General features: G+C 36.1%; 1 protein-coding gene across 1 annotated transcript in view; it reads left to right on the plus strand.

The window, feature by feature from the left end:
• Positions 1 to 17,263, plus strand: part of PKD2L2 (polycystin 2 like 2, transient receptor potential cation channel) — a 36,531-nt gene that overhangs the window by 13,233 nt on the left and 6,035 nt on the right. Inside the window, exons 6-12 of the mRNA XM_089908575.1 lie at positions 3,029 to 3,257; positions 4,590 to 4,760; positions 5,088 to 5,269; positions 11,272 to 11,392; positions 12,436 to 12,537; positions 14,001 to 14,065; positions 14,660 to 14,714. Of these exons, the coding sequence (XP_089764701.1) occupies positions 3,029 to 3,257; positions 4,590 to 4,760; positions 5,088 to 5,269; positions 11,272 to 11,392; positions 12,436 to 12,537; positions 14,001 to 14,065; positions 14,660 to 14,714 (925 nt within the window). The remainder of the gene's footprint in view (positions 1 to 3,028; positions 3,258 to 4,589; positions 4,761 to 5,087; positions 5,270 to 11,271; positions 11,393 to 12,435; positions 12,538 to 14,000; positions 14,066 to 14,659; positions 14,715 to 17,263) is intronic.

A 17,263-nucleotide genomic window follows, 5' to 3' on the forward strand; every position in this document is an offset into this window, starting at 1 on the left:
CCAAACTCATTCTACGAGGCCACCATCACCCTAATACCAAAACCAGACAAAGATGTCACAAAGAAAGAAAACTACAGGACAATATCACTGATGAACATAGATGCAAAACTCCTCAACAAAATACTAGCAAACAGAATCCAACAGCACATTAAAGGATCATACACCATGATCAAGTGTGGTTTATCCCAGGAATGCAAGGATTCTGCAATATATGCAAATCAATCAATGTGATACACCATATTAACAAATTGAAGGAGAAAAACCATATGATCGTCTCAATAGATGCAGAAAAAGCTTTCAACAAAATCAACACCCATTTATGATAAAAACCCTCCAGAAAGTAGGCATAGAGGGAACTTTCCTCAACATAATAAAGGCCATATATGACAAACCCACAGCCAACATTGTTCTCAATGGTGAAAAACTGAAACCATTTCCTCTAAGATCAGGAACAAGACAAGGTTGTCCACTCTCACCACTATTATTCAACATAGTTTTGGAAGTTTTAGCGATAGCACTCAGAGAAAAAAAACAAATAAAAGGAATCCAAAACAGAAAAGAAAAAGTAAAGCTGTCACTGTTTGTAGATGACATGATACTATACATAGAGAATCCTAAAGATGGTACTAGAAAACTACTAGAGCTAATCAATGAATTTCGTAAAGTAGCAGGATACAAAATTAATGCACAGAAATCTCTTGCATTTCTATACACTAATGATGAAAAATCTGAAAGAGAAATTAAGGAAACACTCCCATTTACCATTGCAACAAAAAGAATAAAATACCAGGAATAAACCTACCTAAGGAGACAAAAGACCTGTATGCAGAAAACTATAAGACACTGATGAAAGAAATTAAAGATGATACAAATAGATGGAGAGATATACCATGTTCTTGGATTGGAAGAATCAACACTGTGAAAATGACTATACTACCCAAAGCAATCTACAGACTCAATGCAATCCCTATCAAACTACCAATGGCATTTTCACAGAACTAGAACAAAAAATTTCACAATTTGTATGGAAACACAAAAGACCCCGAATAGCCAAAGCAATGTTGAGAAAGAAAAACGGAGCTGGAGGAATCAGGCTCCTGGACTTCAGACTATACTACAAAGCTACAGTAATCAAGATAATATGGTACTGGCACAAAAACAGAAATATAGATCAATGCAACAGTATAGAAAGCCCAGAAATAAACCCACGCACATATGGTCACCTTATTTTTGATAAAGGAGCAAAGAATATACAATGGAGAAAAGACAGCCTCTTCAATAGTGGTGCTGGGAAAACTGCAGAGCTACAGGTAAAAGAATGAAATTAGAACACTCCCTAACACCATACACAAAAATAAACTCAAAATGGATTAAAGACCTAAATGTAAAGCCAGACACTGTAAAACTCTTAGAGGAAAACATAGGCAGAACACTCTATGACATAAATCACAGCATGATCCTTTTTGACCCACCTCCTAGACAGATGGAAATAAGAACAAAAATAAACAAATGGAACCTAGTGAAACTTAAAAGCTTTTGCACAGCAAAGGAAAACATAAACAGGACGAAAAGAGAACCCTCAGAATGGGAGAAAATATTTGCAAATGAAGCAACTGACAAAGGATTAATCTCCAAAATATACAAGCAGCTCATGCTGCTCGATATCAAAAAAAACAAAAACCCAATCCAAAAATGGGCAGAAGACCTAAATAGACATTTCTCCAAAGAAGATACACAGATTGCCAACAAACACATGAAACAATGCTCAACATCACTAATCATTAGAGAAATGCAAATCAAAACTACAATGAGGTATCACCTCACACCAGTCAGAATGGCCATCATCAAAAATCTACAAACAATAAATGCTGGAGAGGGTGTGGAGAAAGGGGAACTCTCTTGCACTGTTGATGGGAATGTAAATTGATACAGACACTATGGAGAACAGTATGGAAGTTCATTAAAACACTAAAAACAGAACTACCATATGACCCAGCAATTCCACTCTTGGGCATATACCCTGAGAAGACCATAATACAAAAAGAGTCATGTACCACAATGTTCATTGCAGCTCTATTTAAAATAGCCAGGACATGGAAGCAACCTAAGTGTCCATCGACAGATGAGTGGATAAAGAAAATGTGGCACAGGGCTTCCCTGGTGGCACAGTGGTTGAGAGTCCGCCTGCCGATGCAGGGAACACAGGTTCGTGCCCCGGTCCGAGAAGATCCCACATGCCGCAGAGTGGCTAGGCCCGTGAGCCATGGCCGCTGAGCCTGCGCGTCCGGAGCTTGTGCTCCACAATGGGAGAGGCCCACGTACAGAAAAAAAAAAAAAAAAAAAGATGTGGCACATATATACAATAGAATATTACTCAGCCATAAAAAGAAACAAAATTGAATTATTCAATTCAATTGAAGTAGATGGACCTAGAATCTGTCATACAGAGTGAAGTAAGTCAGAAAGAGAAAAACAAATTCTGTATGCTAACACATATATATGGAATCTAAAAAAAAAAAAAATTGTTCTGAAGAACCTAGGGGCAGGACAGGAATAAGGACGCAGACGTAGAGAATGGACTTGAGGGCACAGGGAGGGGGAAGGGTAAGCTGGGACGAAGTGAGAGAGTGGCATGGACATATATACACTACCAAATGTAAAATAGCTAGTGGGAAGCAGCTGCATCGCACAGGGATTTCAAAGCGGTGCTTTGTGACCACCTAGAGGGGTGGTTTAGGGAGGGTGGGAGGGAGACGCCAGAAGGAGGGGAATTGGGGATATATGTATATGTATAGCTGATTCACTTTGTTATACAGCAGAAACTAACACAATATTGTAAAGCAATTACACTCCAGTAAAGATGTTAAAAAAAATAGTAATGAATTGAGCCCATAACCCTGAGAAAACATATTTTGTACAAAATAAGTGATTAAAGTACACAATATCACTGACTAGAAATATCAGTCGCGTTAGGTACTGAAATATAAATCCTTGAAATGCAGTGACTTTCACAAACCTCATTTTACAGATTGGTGGCAGAATTCCCTGCAACTGGAGGAATACTTACTTCATGGCAGTTTTACTCTGTGAAGCTCCTTAGATATGTTAGCTACTATGATTATTTTATTGCTTCCTGTGAAATCACATTTTGTATTTTTCTTATTGTCTTCACAACACAAGAAGTCCTAAAAATAAAAGAATTTAAATCTGCCTATTTCAAAAGTAGTTGGAACTGGCTAGAATTACTACTTTTGGTGGTAAGTATATATTCACAGATATGGTTGAAGGGAATCACATCTGAGCCCACCAGTGAGAGAGGTTTAAAAAGCACCTCCCTCATCCAGGACTTATTTTAAAAGCTTTAAGTATCAATAATAAAACGAACTGTCATAGTACATACTAATGGTGTGCCTCCAAAAGGGAGAAATCTATTTTTTTCTCTCTGATTTGGTCCTTGGCAGGACTAGCATAAATCTAGAGGAATAAGTGATTCCATACGTATTATGATTTAGTGGGCACAGAAGGTCTCCCTACTCCCACTCAAAAAAATGTATTCCTCTCAGGGCCTCATGTTGAAAATAATGATTCTTTTGGGGCAAGGTCCTTTAAAATGTACTCTTGTATGTTGCCTAAATCTGCTTTCCTCTTTACACTGAATTTTTAAATAGGCAAAAGACAAGCCTAGGCAGAATACTGAAGGGGGGATAAGGTTTGAGCAGCCAGAGCGTAGCTTGTAGGCACAGAGGATGCCACCAGGATTGGGGAAATAATCCTTGAAGAAACTCCAAAGACTGCCAGTTCTTATCACTGGAAAATACTAAAATAAACATAGAGGTGTGGGTAGGGTGGAACAAATCGTAAGAGCTTGGTTTTAGGAACAATGAACAAATATTCTGGCTTATACAACCTGATCTTTCACTCTTATTGGCCCTTAGTTATAGCCAATCCAGTATATATATATATATTTGTTTCTCAAAACCAAATTGAAAGTTTCTCAGAGTCAGAAAGTGTGCCATCTACCTCTCTGGTAAGCACAATAATGCTTAACATAGGGTATAGCATTACATGTTTAACTGAGTATTTTAGGGAAGAGAAATCAAAGGAAAATTTTCATGACAGTTAGAAAACTCTGATACCTAAAATAATCTGGTTCTAAAATCCTCTTCTAAAAGAGTTGTTAAGAAGCTCTAAAGGGGTTTATTTTTTTGGAGCTGTAAAAAATTTTTTCTTGGAGTGTTACATAGTGAAAAATATTAAACTCTTAGGTATCATGTAGTTATATGGAGCAGAAACTCTTACAGTCTAGTCAGAATTATATAATCATTTTATACATTTGTGTTTTATGACTCAAAGAAACAAAAAGTCATATAGATTAGGATAGCCAGGCAGTCAGTATTTTGCTACTTTTATGATAATTAAGCTACGTTAAACTTCTATAAATTGAGGCTTACTTTCATTTATGTAAAAACCTGTCTTATCTCTCCCTCCCTTTTTGTTGAATTTTGATGAACTTTTTCATGTGTTTATTCATAAGCTGCAGGAGATTTAGAGGTAATCTCTAATTTAACCCTTCTTATTTTCCCATTTAGTTGTGTTTTGTGGCCGTTTTCTTCAACTCATACTGTAATATACAAACTTTTCTCTTGCTTGGACAACTGTTAAAAAGTACTGAAAAATATTCAGACTTCTATTTTCTTGCACACTGGCACATTTATTACAACAATATAATTGCCATAACCATCTTCTTTGCATGGATAAAGGTATTTATATTTTATCAGATATAACAGATTAGATATATTTTATTATATTAGATAATAAAATGGGAACTTAAACTACAAAGTTATGAAAAAACAAAAGGATATTCTTACCTATACAGTAATTTTTTTATACAGTAAATTTTAAAGTAGTTTGGCTTTGTAATGATTGCCAGCGAATCCTCAAACACCCCAACTGTCATGAAGCATCTCTTTTTTTTTTTTTATGAAGCATCTCTTTTAATTTCAAGCAGATTTCTTCTGAAATTAATTTACTCTAATCATTATAGTTTTTAATATTCTCCTATTTCAATTAACTTTGTTCTTTTTCAGATATTCAAATTCATAAGCTTTAATAAGACAATGTCTCAGCTGTCATCAACCTTGTCCCGCTGTATCAAAGACATAGTAGGATTTGCCATCATGTTTTTTATAATATTCTTTGCTTACGCTCAGTTAGGATTTCTTGTTTTTGGATCACAAGTTGACGACTTTTCCACTTTTCAAAATTCCATGTAAGCTCTTAGCATAAATGTAATTTATGCAGTTTTATCCAGTTTATAACAAAAAAATCATGAAAAGGCCTATAAGTACTGACATAAGCTTTAATAAATTAAAAAATGGTTTGATATTTTCACTGATGGCTAAATAGCTGTCACACTCAAAGTACAGTTAGGCATTGAAAGATCCAAATGGATGGTGTTATCCACTTTTCAAGTGTTACCAGGTCAAGCTAGAAAAATATTTTTTTACTTTTCAATAGAAGTGAAAATTTTATCTAAGATAAAAGAAACTGGCTCCATGTCTCTGTAGTATTTATTCTCTGGGCAAAAGAAATCTTAAGTGTTTTCTTTAGAGGGCTCTACCTTTAGAATCCTTTTATTGATATTGACCTGATTATCCTTTGCTGATCTGGCAAAGCTGAATTTTAAAAATAGCTTTATACACTTAAAACAATCAGCAGATAACTAACTTATAGAACTGATTAGGTAGAATCCCTAGAAAAATATTGTCTTTAAAAGTGAATAATTTTAATAAATTTACTTTCGTTTTTGAGTAGGTAAAACAAGTTCTGTCTGTGTAAAAAAATAATGATAGTCTAAAATATCAGTTCTCAAAATGTGTCCTGTGCAATCTAGACCAAGAAAGACCGTCTGGGGGAAATGGCTTCACTTTGCATCACTCTTGGAAATTCGTAGTGCATGGTAACATATGGCTCTGAGAAAAACTGCAATAACTTTCCCTTTAGTTAAGAATTCCTCAAACTTGTCCATGGCCCTTTTACTCAATTTGGGGTAAATTCTGGTCTGAAAAATTTCTTAGGTTGCCCTCTTTTCATCATCCACATGTAAATACTGTATTATCTAAGTACCAATTAATTGCATGGAATTTAATAATATTTTTCTGAATAACCCTTTACTAAATTAGTAGTGGAAAGAGTGGACTAGCAACCAAGAGGATATAATTCTACTTTCCAATTCTGCCACTAGCTATTTAACTTTTCTAGACCTTAATTTCTTTATCTGTAAATGAAGGGGCTGGACTAAATCACTCCCAAAGGTCCTTTCCAACTTCAAATGACCTATAATTTGAAAAGTCTGATTACCTTATCCAGAGTGAATAATGTTTGCAGTTCCAACAACTTCTTGGTCCTTTCCTAGGATCTTAATTCAAGTGTTAATAATAAAACTAAGTAGTATTGGACATTAAATATAAATGTAGTAATTTACAGAACCTTGGAAATTTGTGTTACTTTGGATAATGGGAGGAAAGAAAGTATAAGGCACAAAGTAAACAGATAGAAAATTTTGAAATGGATTAATGAGGGGGCTTCTGCTTTTGGTAATGATGTGCTAGGTTATTCAAATCAACCTCTTCACAATTTAAAAAGCTGGATGAAATATAGGAAACATTTAAGAACTAACAAAAATTTGAGTGGCCAAAATCAGAAAGCAAGAACCCGGAAAAGTACACTCAGCATCCGAAGCTACTTCTGCCCTGAAGGCTTTTTTTTTTAAACTGAAAAAAATTTTAAATTGTGTATAAAACATAAAATTTACCATCTTAACCATGTCCTTTTTTTTAACCGTTTCTAACTGTACAGTGAAGTACATTCATATTGTTCAATCATCACCATCATTCATCTCCAGAAATCTTTTTATCTTGCAAAACTGAAACTCTATACTCATTAAACAGGAACTCTCCATTTCCCTCCCTACCCCTGCCCCTGGCAACCATCATCCTACTTTTTGTCTCTATGATTTTGATTACTCAAGATACATAGTGGAATCATACAGTATTTGTCCTTTTGTGACTGATTTATTCCACTTAGCATAATGTCTTCAAGATTCAACAATGTTGTAGGATATGTCAGAATTTCCTTTTTGAAGCTGAATAATATTCCACTGTATGTACATACCACATTTTGTTTATCCATTAATCTCTCAATGACACTTGGGTTGCTTCCACGTTTTAGCTATTATGAATAATGCTATGAGAACATGGTGTACAAATATCTCTTTGAGATCCTACTTTGAATTCTTTTGGGTACATACCCAGAAGTAGAATTGCAGGATCATATGGTAATTGCATTTTGAATTTTTGAGGAACTGCTATACTGTTTTCCACAGTGGCTATTCCATTTTACCTTTCCACTAACGGTGCGTGTTTCAATTTCTCCACATCCGTGTCAAAAATTGTTATTTTCTGGTTTGTTTTGTTTTTTGATAGTAGCCATCCTAATGGATGTGAGGTGATATCTCATTGTGTTTTTGATTTGCATCTCCCTACTGATTAGCAATCTTGAGCATCTTTTCATGTGCTTATGCATATGTTGGTTCACTTGATGGTATCCCACAGGTCCCTTAGGCTCTGTTCACTTTTCTTGAAACTTTTTTCTTTCTGTTCCTCAGACTCAATAATTTCAATTGCCCTACCTTCAAGTTCACTGATTTTTTTTCTTCCGCCTATTCAAATCTACCTTTGAATCTCTCTAATGAATTTTCATTTCAGTTATTGTACTTTGCAGCTCTAGAATTTTTTTGGTTTCTTTTTAGGTTTTCTATCTTTTTATTGCTTTTCCATTTTGTTCATACATAGTTTTCTTGACTTACTTCATGTCTTCTTTTAGTTCTCTGAGGATCAGCCTGAGGTGTAAACTTAAGGTCTTCTCAGGTCTTTTCTGAGCCTGTGCCATTCCTTGGGCATGCATGGTGACTGTCTAATTTCCTCATATATGCAGTTGTTGTTGTTTTTTAATGTCCTAGTCTTTTTTTTTTTTTTTTTTGGCTGTGTTGGTTCTTTGTTGCTGTGCGTGGGCTCTCTCTAGTTGCGGTGAGCGGGGGCTACTCTTCCTTGTGGTGCATGGGCTTCTTATTGTGGTGGCTTCTCTTGTTGCGGAGTACGGGCTCTAGGCATGCGGGCTTCAGTAGTTGTGGCTCGCAGGCTCCAGAGTGCAGGCTCAGTAGTTGTGGTGCACGGGCTTAGTTGCTCCGTGGCATGTGGGATCTTCCTGGACCAGGGCACAAACCCGTGCCCCCTGCATTGGCAGGCGGATTCTTAACCACTACGCCACCAGGGAAGCCCCATGAATGTCCTAGTCTTTAATATCTGGCTCCCAAAAGGGAAAAAGAGAAAAATGAAGGAGGGAAGAGCATTGGGCCTCTCAATCCCAAGGACATTGCTTCAGCTGGAGAGGGAGGGGCTTGCAACAATGCAGGGAGATGCCTGCCTCTGTGATCAGAAGCAGCAATCAGCAATCAGAACACAGACCCTGATGTCTGGACAACAGGGTCCTTCTTGTCCACCCTGGCTCCCACAAGCTGTGTACAAGCTGCTCTAGCAATACATGCAGGGCTACCTGCCATGGGCTGGGGGGTAGAAGATGGGTAGCTGCTGCCAAACTAAAAGTTTAAATTGACCCAAACTGCCCAATCCTTTCCTGGAAGTTGTAAGCCTTCAACAGACTCCAGAGTTCCAAAATAGTTTCATCAGAAAGATTGTGCCACAGTGATTGTTGTCTAGGTGGTGAGACAGATTCCTAGTGCTTCTTAATCCATCTTCCCCAAAACCTCCACCATGAAGGCATTTTTGTTGATCCAGAAGAAACAGTTGAGAAATTGTGTTTCTAGTTACCTCTCAAGGAGGAGACAGAAGACAAACCCAAGGCCTGTGTGTGTGTGCTGGGGAGTGGGGTTGGGGGAGAGGAGGAGTGTCTGATAACCTCTCCACACATAAAGCAGGGAGCCTGAAGTGCTACAGCCTCAAGCTAAAAGTAAATCCCTCAGTGACTTGACTTGAAGTCTGGGTTTAGTCACCTAGGTATCCAGGGAACCTCATATCTTGAATTTGGATTAAGATGGTCCCAGGCTGGAATGCCCATATGCACCTGCAGACACACACACAAAAATACCTCTCTGGAGAAATATATTTCATCCTAAGCCCTTCAAGTATAATTTACTGCTCATGGTCAAAGATAACTTGGTACATAAGGAGGAAAAATTCGTAAGCAAGAACCAGCAGATACAACAGACAACAGAAACAGACTCAAAGACTTCAAATATTGGAATAATCAATAAATACTATATTTAGAGAAATAAAACACAAGTCAGAAAATATCTTTAGAGAGAGAACAGGATAGTGTAAAAAGTGACATACTTGAAAAAGTATCAAACAGAATTCTAGAACTGAAAATTAAAGCAACTGAGATTAAAAGCCCAGTTGACAGGTTTGATAGCAAATGAGACATAGATGAAGAGAGAATGAGTAAAATGAAAAATAGGTGAGAAAAAATTTTAAAGTGGCACAGAGAGGCAAAATGTTCAGAAAATGACAGAAAGGGTAGAATGAGAAGGCCTAATATATGTTTAACCTGAATTACAGAAGACGACACAGTGGAATAGAGGCAATATTTGGAGAAGGCTTAGGAATACCTACCACCCAGTCATGCCTGCAAGTGAGAGACTGGGAAGTCAGATTAAGCATAAATGGTACATTATTATGAAACCGTCTGTAAGCTATTTTAATTCAACAAGAGAGAACTGTAGAAAGTTAACAGGGGTATCAAGAAGTTAAAAAACAGTGTTTTCATTCAGTATAATCTGTATCCTGAAGAGTCATGGTGTTCCTTTTAGCTTGGGGAGGGGGAGGGGAAAGGCATTTGTACGTCTCCAGTTCCTATGTGATTATAACCATTCAGAAATTGCTTAGGTTTTTGTTATTCACACTATTTACAGAGCAGCGGTATGTGGACACTTTCTGGAGAGGAGAAATGCTGACTTGAACTTATATAAACACAACTTAAGGATAAAAAATTAAGTTAAAAACACTAAAACAGAACCTCATATTCTCCTATGCCAGAGAGGAAAAAAATTTTTTTTGATTTGCTGAGAAACTTTGTTCTCCTAATTCAGCATTTCTCCTTCTATCTTGTGTAGAAGAGCATTAGAATCCAGTATTAGAAGCTGGATAAACACTGTATGTATGATTTAGTCAGGTCTCAGGTACTGAGGATGAAATTCCAGAAAACTCTGAGTGCTAGGACTCCAAATAGCTGATTTCTTTGAATACATTTTCTTCCTTCATTGTACATAGTCCTATGCCCCCTTCATGTGATTGGCAAAAGCAACAAGGAACAAGAAACATTCTGCCCTTTGACCAATCATGCAAAGTGTCTACATACTATTAAAAACTCCTTCCCAGATCTCCCCTTAAAATAAAGAACTCATATATATATATATCATATATATATAATATATCCGTGGTGTGTATGGCAATACCACTGCAAACTAATGATGAGAAAACAAAATAAAACTTCAGGTTATGAAATCCTAATTCTACCTCTGCTAATACTATGCTCATTCAAAGCCTTAATTTCTTAATTTTTCTATCTTTAAAGTTAATAAAATGAAGATTTATAGTATTTTCAATGCTATTTCACTTCAAAGCCAAGCTTTTATACTTACTGGAGAAAATAAAATAAACCTCGGGATCATGTTTGAGGATCACTACCAGCACTTGTTTGAGACTTAGCAAGTGACAAATTGTTGCCATTTTTATTTCAGCAGAAGAGATGCAAAAATTAAGCATACCATTGATATTAGAAATTGTAGGGCTCTTGGGTCTATGTACAAGTTGAAAATCATTTATTGGAAAAGGTCAAAGTATTCTAAGTTTTATAAGGGCACAGGAATGGCTAAGGAGGCCACTGTCAAGACAAGCTGGTAAGCAGGCATCTCAAGGTTCAAATCTTGGAGGTGAACATTGGGTTCATATTGATTGAATAAACTGAAGCCCATCATTTCCTGAACTATCTGTTCAGCTATTAAGTCTTGGCTTTCTTTAGGGGAATATTCTACATCCAATTTTATAGAACTCTGTGCTAACAAAACTAAAGCCAGAGAACATATGCCATATGCAGCTAGGTACTTTCCTAGGCACATTAGTAACCCCCATCTGTTGTCATGTATGTATGAAGAGATATAGTATTTTCTAATGGTTTTCTTTTTTCCCATAAAAGATTCACACAATTTCGTATTGTTCTTGGAGATTTTAATTTTGCTGGTATTCAGCAAGCCAGTCGTATCTTGGGACCCATTTACTTCATCACTTTCATCTTTTTCGTGTTTTTTGTCCTGCTGGTAAGAATGACCATATATGTTCCCCTTTTTTGCTTACATTTTTCAGAATAAAAAATATAATTACCAATTTAGAAGAAATTATAGTATCACTGCTTAGCTGTCAGAACACTTTACATTTATTAAGAATGGTGTAGATTCCTAGTAATCCAGGGGGGTCCAAATGTTTTCAAGCTGTCCAATGGAGAATGTGATCATAATAGTTACCATCTTGGTAGTTATTGTGTGCCAAGAGTGTACTAAATCTTTTACACGTATAACTTGAAAGTTCCAGGTCTCTCCAGCCTGGGACATTTCATACCAGTAGGTACGAATTAGGCCATTCATATTCTGCCCATATTGCAACAGCTTTTGGCCCTTATGGATGAAAGCTCACACCCTTGTAATTTTTAGGAGTCCCCAGGACGGGTCTCTCACATGTGCTCAGGACAAATCTATTTGGCCTTCCTAATCAAGGAACCTTGCCTTTCTACTCAAGGCACTGCTACTGTCCTCCATGAAAACATTTTTTTGTCACACACAGCAGTTATCCCCTGATTGTGGGCAACAGTCCTCACAGTGACAGATCTGAGCCACAGTGAAAGGTGGAGAGGTGGGCTGGGAGTAAGAATACCCTCTCCACAGTTCTGTTTGTGTTATCTGGACATTAATATTTGTAAGAGCCCTAGTAAAATTGTGCATTTAAACAGCTCTATAGAATTTTAAAGAAAAAAAAGAAATACCCTTATGAACATATATTATTCTAAGTTTTCTTCTGATATGTAACATTAATAAATTTATATATATATATAATTAACCAATGTATATGCACTATTTTACATTCTGCTTTTCCCATTTACCATAAACATACTTGCCCATATCCACACACTACACATTTCCCACTCTACTATATTATATATAGTCTGCATAGCCATATCTCTTATTGAGCACATGAGTTACTTTTAAAATTTTAATCTAATTTTACAAATCCCAGCACTTGTCAAAGTCATTGACAACATTTAAACTAAATTTTTATTGAAATACTTCATTTGAATATTTCTCCCCAGAACATGTTCTTGGCAATAATTAATGATACCTATTCTGAAGTGAAAGCTGACTATTCAATAGGCAGAAGGCCAGATTTTGAACTTGGTAAAATGATTAAAAAGGTATGTCAAATTCTTCCAATCAGAATTCTAAGACCAATCTTGTTCAGTTTATACTTTTGTAGTTTGAATAACACCTAAACCCCAAGTGGTAGTGCAGGGAGGACATTTGGGTTTTTTTGTTTTGGTCCACGGTTACTTATATTTGTATTATTTCAGTACCAGGAGAAATGTTCTCTGGCTTCAGAAATGTGACCAAAATTATTGCAGAGTTCAATGTATCAAAAAGCTACTGAGCACTAAGTGCAAAGCACTTACTCTCTTCCCTCCCAAAGTTTTCAATTTAGATGCTGGTAAATTCCTATGAACAATCTGAACTCAGAACTCCTTTTGCCTTACCTTACTCACTTTGTGTAGTGGCAACACTCTCCTCAGTCACCCCTGGCTCAAAACCCTTGAACATTTCCTTTGTCCCTTATAATGGTCTGTTGCCAAGGCTTGTGTGTAAAGTTCACCTCTGTAGTTTTTGCTCACATTTGTGGAACTCAAAGACACTTTGAATTCTAACTGCCACCACTACGTTAGGTACTCAGTACTTTTCACCCGGACTTCTGTATGGTAACATCTTCTTAACTGTTCTAGCCTCCTTCCTGTGCCGGCCCAGTTTTGATCATATCACTTCTCTGCTCAAAATTCTTCAAAGTTTCCCTGGGCTTGTCAAAATAAGTCCAAATTCTTTATTCAAACATTCAAGGGACTTTTCTAATCTCACAGTCTCAACCTATCTTTATTCACTATCATTGAACTAACTATACAATTTTTACCTTCTATGCCTCCATTCACAGCACTGTATGCCCCAGCTGTTTTGAGCACAGTGCTGTTTACCATGCTTGCTCTCATTGTCTCCTCTGGGCCTCTGCTCATGTCATTCCCTGACTCCCCAGTAATATTCCCTCTGCCCTCTTCGCTGACATTCTGTTCTCCCTGTCAGAGCAATCTTCCTTGTCCTCTCAATACCGACCTCACTGTGAACTGTAGCAGAGTCATGTGTGTACCATCTTGCCCATCTCTGCATACCCACAGCTCTAACCATAGCATTTCACACAGAAAAGGTCCTATAAGCTGTGGGGTTAATGGGGCTTAAGAACTCTGTCCAAGAACCTATCTGTAAAAGTAAACTATTAATATGTCCCCCAATGAACTTAACTGTGGGTTTTTTCATCTTTTATCTCTTGATTATGATGTTGGTTATGTGCATTAAAGTGTTAATATCATTAATGCAATAAATGTTAATAATATTTTTTAAAGATTTTTTTTTCCAAGTTCAAGTGTGATGCCCTCCAGCTTTTTCACCAGCAGGCAGAAACCATAAGTAGTGACAAGGTGAAAAAAGATAATCATAGTATTTGCCTCTACATTTCTTTAGGGCAGCAGTCCCTAAAGTCAAGCATTCCCTATTTCCTTTACCTTGATCAAAAATTAACAATACAGAATATTATTTTTATGAACTTTTAAATTATGCTCAGAGTTACCACAATGCTCTCGAAAAACTCAAACTAAAGAAACCTGAAACAGATGAAGACAAGAAAAGGTAAGATGAATTTTCTTCAATTTTTAACTTACCATTTTAAAGCTCTGTATTATATTAGAAACTTACAGTGAGAGTAAGGTTTTGATTGCAAAACAACCACCATTCAATGTGCTGATTCTAAATAAACTGTCAAAACATTCAGTAGCACCTCATAATTTCTGAGAGTGTCATGAAACTCTAAGCTAATTTAAAATTAATATAAGGCATGCCATGCCACTCAGAAAAAGGTTTAACACAAAGCTGCACAGGACAGTAAAGTCCCTCTAAAAAAGGAGGAAATGATTTTAGTCTACATTAAGTGCATGCTTTTAGCTATCAAAGTAAAAAAATCTTTAAACAAAATATTTAAGAATGTGCTTACATTTATTGCATAATTTTAGTGTCAAAATCTGGCAGTGGGACATAATAGAAACATGTTTTTATAGCTAGAGATATGATATAGAGAACCTATTAATGACCACATTTTCCAATTAATTAGTGTTATTAGAAAGAACAGAAATTAATTCAGATCCTTAATACAGATCTGGTTATATTTTATACTGTCATTTTCCTTTTTACTGTCATATACCTCTGATTTTTATTTTATATTCTCAGTAGGAAAAGCAGAGATTTGGCTGAACAAGCCAGAAGAGAAGGCTTTGATGAAAAAGTAAGATTTTAATTTTCTCGTAAAGAAGTGATAGCTTTATTAGAAAAAGTTCTGATTTAAGAACTGAATGATTTGCTTTTTTCAGAGCGGTAGTTGCCACCTCCAAATTTCTCCCAGAATCTAGATCCTTTCTTATTTAGGACAAATTGTTTGGATTCCAGATGCTCCGTCTCTCTTATTGGTGCTCTTAGCCAGATACCCTTGTCCTACAGCTGTACCTTCACTGTGGGATTAGCACACAGGGTTTAGTGAGTATACTCTATTGAGATGATTATATAATTGCTCTCTTGTAATCATTAATGTGCTGAATCACTTAAATGATTTTTCTTATATTTCAAAACTGTAACATATATTCAAATGACTAAACATATATGTTTAATAAATAATTATGAAGCAAACCTCCACATACCACTACCACCCAAGTGAAAAAATAGAACATTGCTCTACTTCTGGATGCCTCCCACCCCCCAATATATTGAGAAAGAGGACAGCAGGGTCAAGAGATTGGAATAAGCAAACAAGTATGTATAATGCAGTGAGGTTTCTCATTATCAGACAATGGAATTGCAAAAATGGAAAGGCTGAAGGTTAAAATGAACCTTGTGGTGTTGGATTAGAATTGCAGCTGTGTGTGTGTGTGTGTGTGTGCGCACGCGCGAATGTATCTTCTAACTCTGTCCACTGAGAAGGCTAGAGTGACATCCTAGTAGCAATGACACAACGAGCGTCCAGATCTTGGTTTCCAAATACCATTCTCCTCTAAAAGGAACCAGGGCTCCTTGGAAATACAGTTAATTCCAGGACTGGAAAGTATAGGTGCTTCATACTGTACTCCATATAGAATGATGGAGATCTGTTAAAAGGACACAAAAGTCAGCTTGAGTGGGGATCCCGCTGGCCAAGTGTGGGATTTTAAGCACTTAATGAATATTAATTTAAACCCACGGAATAAAATAGGATTCCATGAGTCCACACTGATCTAAACATATACATGAATAAAAGTCTGAGGAAGAACAGAACATTTCCATACCTCTCCACAAAATACTTACTAATTACAAAAAGAAAAAGAATAACATTACGGTGAAAAAGTCTAGAAAACAGAACCTTAATCAGTACTGGAACAAGCTGAAATTATATGCCACCTGACAGGACACTAAGAGAACACAGGATCCCTTCAGTAAAATTTCTGCCGAAGATGCATAACGCAACGAACCATCACACAATAAGAAACTGAGGGACATTCTATGAAATACTGGCCTATAGACTTCAGAAGTTTCAAGGTCATGAAAGTCAAGGTAAAGCTGAGGAACTACACCAGACTGAGATTAAAAGATGGGCAAATACAATGCATAATCATGGACTGGATCTTTTTACAATAAAGGGCATCATTGGGACACTGGTAAATTTGAATGGGGGACTGAGGATTTAGATGGTAATAATCTATCAATATTAATTTTCTGATTCTGATGATTATACTGTGCTTATATAAAGGAGAATGTCCTTGTATGCAGGAAATACACACTGAAGTATTCAGGGACAATAAGGCATTCATGTTGGCAACTTCAAATACTTCAGAGGATAAAAACTATTTGTATTGTTCTTATAACTTTTCTGTAAGTTTGAGATTCTTTTAAAAAACAAAACTATAATTCAATAAACCATTTCTGAAATAAAAGACAATGTATATTGAAAGACATACTATGTACCTGGGAAAAATTACCTAAAATGAACATGAGACTTATCCAAGCAAAATTTGGATTTACTTACAAGGAAAAGAGAATTAGGTTAGCATAACACCATTCAACACCATAAATCAACAGAACAACACCTACAATATAGCAAGGAAAGAAAATGTAGGCCAAGCCTTTTTTATATGCAGCAAAGCTGTGTTTCAAGTATGAAGGCTCTAACAGTTTTGAACATGTAAGAACTTGGGGAATACCACTGTATTCCTGAGGATTCCATGTGAGGATTGTCTTCAGCCAAACAAGAGATGACTGAGACATTTTAGAAAAAAGAAGGAAGAGAGAAGGTATAAAGTAAAAAAAGCTGACTGATTATTTCATATGTAATAGCTAAAAAGTTGAAGAATTATCATTTAGAGTTAATAGCCCAAAAGAAGAAACTTTAGCATATTTAAGAGCACAGTAGTAAATTAAAAAGATATTGTTTTATTAATTTTAAAACACATTTTTCCACATTTTAATATCTCTGAAATCAAGATGTGCCTTATATTTGACAATGTGCCATATTTTAACTGGTGGCATTTTTTTCCCTAAGTGGTACATAAAATAATGGTGTAATGGTCTTACGATAGACTCCATCTCTCAGATACAATAAAATACAGTAATATGATTAAATATACTTGGGTAGCAGAGGGAAAAGAAATGAGGAGGAAGAAATTATAACCTAATTTTTTTGTTGAACTTGTTTGGTTCTTGTTGAGGGAACCAAAACGAGAAGAGATGACGGAGGATGTATAAAAAGATACGTGAATAAAAACAGACCACTAAAACAAAAATACATACATTCTTAAAGGGAAGCAGTAC

Source organism: Delphinapterus leucas, chromosome 3 (genome assembly GCF_059928025.1).
Source record: "Delphinapterus leucas isolate spDelLeu-1000000601 "Yukka" chromosome 3, BTC_Dleu_Yukka2, whole genome shotgun sequence".
In the NCBI taxonomy this organism is placed as follows: domain Eukaryota; kingdom Metazoa; phylum Chordata; class Mammalia; order Artiodactyla; family Monodontidae; genus Delphinapterus; species Delphinapterus leucas.